The sequence below is a fragment of the Rhagoletis zephyria genome, unplaced genomic scaffold, assembly GCF_001687245.7.
Source record: "Rhagoletis zephyria isolate East Lansing unplaced genomic scaffold, Rhagoletis_zephyria_1.1 Rzeph_scaffold_01465, whole genome shotgun sequence".
Taxonomy (NCBI): domain Eukaryota; kingdom Metazoa; phylum Arthropoda; class Insecta; order Diptera; family Tephritidae; genus Rhagoletis; species Rhagoletis zephyria.
In genome coordinates, this window is record NW_016158549.1 from 116676 (window position 1) to 123464 (window position 6789).

A 6789-nucleotide genomic window follows, 5' to 3' on the forward strand; every position below is an offset into this window, starting at 1 on the left:
GAATGTGCTGACTGTTTGTTTGATGACAGGAGATACTTCGTCTTGTCCTCGTTTACCACCAGACCCATGCGCTTTGCTTCCCTATCCAACTTGGAAACAGTTTTTTTGCTCTCCTGAAAAATTGAGTTTTTGCAGATAGAGGGTATTGAATATAAGCCCTCGATAAGCTTTTTATAATATTAATAGGGATTACGTTCAATATTGTAAATCATTATATCGATGGCTGAGTGGAAGATCGACCTATCTCGGCTGCCAGTTCGAAAACGCTCTATCTCAAAAAACTTTTCAAGAACGCCCTATTTCAGAATTTTATTGAAAAACACCCTATCTCAAAATTCGGTTCAAAAATGCCCTATCTCACTTCAAAATGTATTGAAAATATGCTGTTATAGGGCGTTTTTGAATCGGCAGCTGAGATAGGGCGTTTTTCAAACGAATTCTGAAATAGAGCGTTCTTGAAAAGTTTTTTGAGATAGAATGTTTTCGAACTGGCTGCCGAGATAGGTCGATCTTCCACTCAGCCATCGATATGTGGTACTAAGAGGTCTTCAGCCAATATTTAAGAAATATAAAGATATATATATATATATATACTGGCAATTTTTTTTTAGTTTCACTTTTATTTCAACATATTTTGATTAAAAGAAAAATACTGATAAAAAAAAAAATTTTCATTTAAACAGGGTTAAAATCTTGAAATTCCTGCCCGTAGTTTGTTTGTAAGTCAAATATGTGTGGCATTGTGCTACCATGATAGCACGGCCGAGTAATCATAGCCAACTTATGTACAGTAGTCGAAAAAATTATATCCGCACCAACTTTTGACAAGTTTTAAAATATTACTTTTGTTGTTATTTAATTTCGGTTAGTCTTTTATAGTTCGTTCTTTACCAACATCCGTATAAATACAAGTTTAAAGGCAGTGTCACACGATTGGTTATTTGCTAAAATTTGGAGTAAATCGTATCCCAATTGTTTGAACACCCAAAATATTTTTCACTATCCCAATCACGAAAATTTATTTATTGAAATTTTTCAATAAAACATTGCTGTATTGTACTAATCTTTTGAATGCAAAAAGAAATTCCCACTTTTTTTTACCAATAGCCCATTATAAAAATTTACAAATCTGTACAAATGTACCAATTGAGTGACATTGCCTTCAAAATTTATGCAATTAAAAAAAAAATTCTACAAATTTTTGTTAAAATTTCGAGTTTTTTAATTAAATTCTGAGTATGCAGTTTTGTAGCCCATTGAATTCTAGTAGAATAAAGTACACGTTTCAAATGGCTAAAAATGTCGATTGATTTTTTAGAATTTTTAAAAGTTCGAAATTTGTACGAAAGTTTGTTGAATTTTTTTTTAATATTGCACAAATGAGTAGTCCCTAACGCCTTTGTCCCTGTGAACCGACCCCATTGATGCTGCACGCTTCTTAGGGCTGCCGTTAGTGGAGCTTGACGACAACGATCTGGGCGGGGTTGTTGTAGCCGCGTTAACAACAACAACAACACGCAGCATCAACAAATCTCAAAGCTTTAATATGTTCCAATAGCTTAAACGTTGGTAAACATCTTGCATCTACCAGAAACAGCAATTTAATTCAGCATATCGTCGTTTAAAGTACAAAACCGCGTATCGTCATTCTGCAAAACCGCGTAACTGACATTCACTGTTTTGTACTTTAAACGACGATATACTTAAAGATCAAGGCCCTATAATAAAACTATTGTGGCTGACAGGAAATGTTGGAATAAAAGGAAACGAGATGGCTGACAGCAAAGCGGCTGAGGCTTTGTCGATTCCATTAACAACAGAAGTTTCCTGCCTAAGTTCCATTATAACCAACTTTTGCTACAACATGCAAGAAGAAGACTACCAGAAAAATTGGAAGGACTCAAAATCATTTCTGCGAATGCACAACGAACTCCCGAAACATCCCAAATAATGTAAAAACTTTAGTCGGGAAGAATGCATTACAATTTCTAGAATGAGGACAAATGCCACTATCTTCAATACCGCACACTGTTACACCAGCAACGCTCCCCAAAAATTCTTTGGGCAATTTGTATGCTGCTACAACAAAAACAACACCGGAAACAACCCGAAGGAGTGTTCTAACTGCCGCACCACATTAACGGTGCAACATATGCTGCAACAATGTCCAACATCGAAAGTAGCCGGACTAATAGACATCGCATTAGACTGTAGTAAAATAGATACCAATCGGTATAATTAGCAACGTGTTAAAAATCCACAAGTTTACTATGAAGTATAACACATAGAACTTACAAAATACTACATACCAAAATAATATTAATTGAAAACAGGGAACAAAATGGTCTTTGAAACCAGGTCCCCTATGTTTTAAATAGCTTTCAAATTAATTTATAAGTTATAGGAAAAATAAATAAATAAACAAAAGCTTAGGGAGATAGCGTTAGTCCAGAGTAACGAGAATCATCTCGAGGTTTAACTGCAGCATATCACGATTAACTCCTTCACTAATTTTCAAAATTAAAGAGAAATAGAAGCATTTTCAAAGACAAGCCTCGATAACACTGTCAATATAAACGAAAAACACAAATTTGGCGATCGCCGTAGCTGAGTGGTAACGCGCGGGTTCGATCCCACATCCGGGCAACGTTAAAAAATTATTTTAAAACATTTCTAATGACTGTATTTTATTTTATTTTTTACTAAATTTAATTTTTTGTGCTTTTTTATTATATTTTATTTTCATTTCATTTTATTTAATTATTACCGGGCTTCGAACAATACCACAAAGAAACATTACCTGTTGCAGTTTGCTTAATCCGCAGTATTACAATTTTAGTCGGATCAATTGCGCCGTTTGTCGGGCCTAACGTTGTCGTACCACTGGTAAATTATTTCTTTTACTCACCGTTGAGTTGCAAAATGTTTCACATGCACATCAGTGACCAAATGCTGCTTAGTCCAATCATTCAACAGATACTCAATAATATTGCATGAACATTTTGTATCCATTAAATCGAGCAGCAAGTTGTCTTCTAAAAGCAATTCGAAGGCCTCAACAACTTCGGGGATATGATCTGTTGGCGTTTGCTCTTCATTCGCTTAAATATAACAAATAGCAAGTCAGGTTAGACTTTTCAACTATCGAAGTTTGGGTTAGTTCGTAAATGAAATACTGCGGGATTACTGCAAAAACAATTCCGTTTTATTTCAAAACTATAATTTATGGAACTGTTCAGCAAGAGTAAACAGTTGCGTAACAGTTGAATAACAGAGTTTAGTTCTTTTCAGTAAAATTGCGGATTTTATTTACGAACTGACATTATTTCGATTCAAACTTACATCGCTGCAATACATGCAACTGCTTTATGATGTGTGGTACTTTGAAAAATGTAAATGCGCCCCATAAAGTGTCTCGACTTACTTCTACTACATTGCTAAGTGAAATGAATCCAGCTCTTACTATTTCGTAAATCAAACGCGTTAGCGAATAGTTCTTGAGACGTTGAATCATTTGCAGTTCAGCCACAAAGTAAGAGGTGTCGTTACAGGGATTTAGTAACACCTCCACGGCCAAAAGAGGCTGCACACAGTAGCTAATCGAGTCCAAGCCTTTTGAATTCAAACGCGGCATTGTTAACTTAGTGGCGTCCAAATATGCTAGCTGTTGTAGGCATTGTGTTATGTAATGGTTACGAGAAGATAAATGACTAGTACTTAAAATATTCTTCACACCGTTAAATTTGTCACGTATTTTTCCATATGTTTCAATATCATCATAGCAACCGATATAATATATGCCCATAAGAAATTGGTTGGAGGTAAATTTTTCGATAATAACGCAAGTACGTTCAAACATATAAGATTGCTCAGCGCTAATTTCACCACCGATTTCAAAATTTTTCATAACCATTGCGACTATTTGCATAATCCAATATATCAATGAAGCCACTGCATTAGGTAGTATGGCTTCTTCTGGCTTGTTTCTGGAGATATGCGATTATTAGCTAAGTAAATAGAAGCATGAGAAACACTTAGAACATAAATTACTTACCTACAAGTTACACCCTCCAAAATACCCTCGAGGAATTCCAGCAATGCTGTGATACAATAGACACGATCGAAATGGTCATATTTCGATATCCGCCGTAAAACGGCCGCATGCGAGACCAAGTTTGCGCAAAGGCAATGTTTTAAATAGTTCAAAATCAACTACAAGAATGAGGTAAAAGAAGATAATAAATAGCTGTTATTAAACTCGGTATATAACGGGTTTGTTATGATCTAGGGAGATACTCGATTTTTCCAAACCGGTTTCTACCAGTTTTTTTTTGTTTTAATATCTGTAGGCGGTAGGTATTGTAAATCGGACATTNGAGGCAATGTTTTAAATAGTTCAAAATCAACTACAAGAATGAGGTAAAAGAAGATAGGAAATAGCTGTTATTAAACTCGGTATATAACGGGTTTGTTATGATCTAGGGAGATACTCGATTTTTCCAAACCGGTTTCTACCAGTTTTTTTTGTTTTAATATCTGTAGGCGGTAGGTATTGTAAATCGGACATTTACAATATATATGTGGGCAAAAATCTGGATATTTCTAAAGCATCGAATCAAAACATACAATTTTGTTTTTAGAATAAAAAGACAGTATCGTTTAATAAAGTCTAAAACAAACGAGAAACGAACTTGAAAAATTATCGCAAAAATGTATGCACACAATATATCGCATGTTCAATAATATGTCCATGATGCATATGGAAGACGATTAAACACGATTTGTTTTTATGTCGATTCTAAAAAATCAACGGTAATTTTTAGACACTTTAAACTTGCATATAATAAGACTAAAATTGAGGGGGTTATAAAACTGAGTGCTCAAAAAAATTCTAACACTTCTGAGAAAAAAGTGTGAGTTTTGGGTGAAAATTTGTTGTATTTTTTGTAGTTTTCTACGAAGTTTTAAAATTGGGTTTATATGGGTTTTGTTAGAAATTGAACTTTATTTTAATTGCAAATTCTTAGAAATAAATTAACATGAGAGGGAAATAATATTACTTTGAAATGGGGTTGCTATTGATATGACCGATACTGTATGTATATAATAAATGTTGTACAATTAAAAATCGAAGTGGATTTACTAAAATGAACACAACGTATTAATTATAAATTTTGATATCCGTTGTTAATTTCAAAAACAAATAAATAAAACATTAAAAAGCTTGCTGTATGACTCGAACTTGGATGTACGTGAACTTGGGTAATGTATAATTAATTGTTTATATGATTCCTCAAAGTATCCCTTGAGAAGGCATAAAATTTAGTACTTTTTCAACTAAAAGGCTTTTTTTCTTCCCGTTTTTCTTGTACTTCCAAAAAACAATATTGACCTATGGTAGTTCGATTTCGAGCAACACCTTTCATTATTGCATCATGTAAACGTCGACGTAATTCAAAATTTTCGTTTTGGAGATTTCGTCACACAATTAATAAGCTTGATAAGGGAATAAGTTGATAGTAACAGATCAAGGCACATTAAACAGGTAGTAACAGTAGAGCAAAAACAACATTTGCGTGGATTTTGTTGTTGCTTCTGGTATCGAAAGTGTCAAAAACTGTTCTGAATTTTTTCTTCTAAATCAAAGCGTGCCATGTGAAATACAAAAAATTATAAAAAATAAAAAATTGAAATTGGAAAAAATAAAAATTGATGCAACTTTCTTTCCTAGTAAATTTGTTTGCTTCTCGAAGCATTGATCCATCCTTTACAAGGGCCAGTAATCAGCGGTTGTGCTGCTGAGTTGGGCGAACGTTCCAAAAGCTGCTATTCAATCGCTTGTTTTGTATGGAAAAAGGTTTCACATGCAAATGGATTTTAACAATTCAGAATTTTTGTGAGAAAAAATTAAAAATATTTGACATTTTCGAGACCAAATAATTTGAAAATAAATCAAATCAGCTGCTCTACTGATACTACCTGNGTAACAGATTATTTGACTGGCTTCGTTACATTCGTACACATTTTTTTCTAAAAATATGAATCAATCTTCCACTAAATAACACAAAACCAACTAGACTTTTTAGGTTTAACGAAAAAAGAGCTAAAAAAATGGTAAAACTAAAAGTGATCGAGCCGATTAGCAAACCTACCCCTGCAGTAAAGCCAATGATTATAGTAAATGAAGGAAACAAAATCAGAATATGTGTGGACCCTACGGAGTTAAACAAGAATATAAAGCGTCGTCATTTTCCAATGAAGACCGTCGAAGAGATTGCAGCAAAAGTTTCAGGCAGTAAGCTGTTTACAAAAGGGCTTCTGGCAAATAAAAGTGTCTGAAAGGACATCAAATTATCTAACATTTTCATCACCAACCCGTGTGCGAGATGCGGTTACCAATCCGAATGGCGCCTAGGGTCACCGCAAAAAGAGAGAGCTTCGCTGGGACCACTCTGACTTATTCGGTTTAAGGGCTCACTGAAGTCTGCAGCGTCTGTTCACCAGTAGGTGCGGCTGCAAGCGGGTGTCTGCTTGGAGCAAGCGGCTCGCTATATAAACGTGTATTTGGTTGCGAAACCACCCCCNTCCCAGTAATGGGTTGTGCGCTGGGTTTGAGACCCGCCACGTAAAACCCCTTCCAGTGAAGAAGCGAAACAATGCCTCGGATGAGATCCCCCTTTATTATGATGACCACAGCAAATGTTTAATGGACTACGATTTGATGGCATGCACCTGGAATTTCCGAACCCTCAATGGGGAAGGTGCCTCTGCCTGGCTGGTTGATGTCCT

At 35.0% G+C, this 6789-nt stretch overlaps 2 protein-coding genes across 4 annotated transcripts in view; one reads left to right on the plus strand and one right to left on the minus strand.

Annotated features, from left to right (window-relative positions):
* The window catches only part of MED24 (mediator complex subunit 24), a 20465-nt gene extending 14441 nt beyond the window's left edge, over nucleotides 1–6024 (minus strand). Inside the window, exons 1-4 of the mRNA XM_017617693.1 lie at nucleotides 6013–6024; nucleotides 4055–4212; nucleotides 3343–3986; nucleotides 2909–3101 (exon numbers count right to left, since the gene is read on the minus strand). Coding sequence (XP_017473182.1) covers nucleotides 2909–3101; nucleotides 3343–3986; nucleotides 4055–4212; nucleotides 6013–6024 — 1007 coding nt within the window. The remainder of the gene's footprint in view (nucleotides 1–2908; nucleotides 3102–3342; nucleotides 3987–4054; nucleotides 4213–6012) is intronic.
* The window catches only part of UbcE2M (NEDD8-conjugating enzyme UbcE2M), a 35492-nt gene that overhangs the window by 27166 nt on the left and 1537 nt on the right, over nucleotides 1–6789 (plus strand). The gene's annotated exons all lie outside the window — the stretch shown is intronic.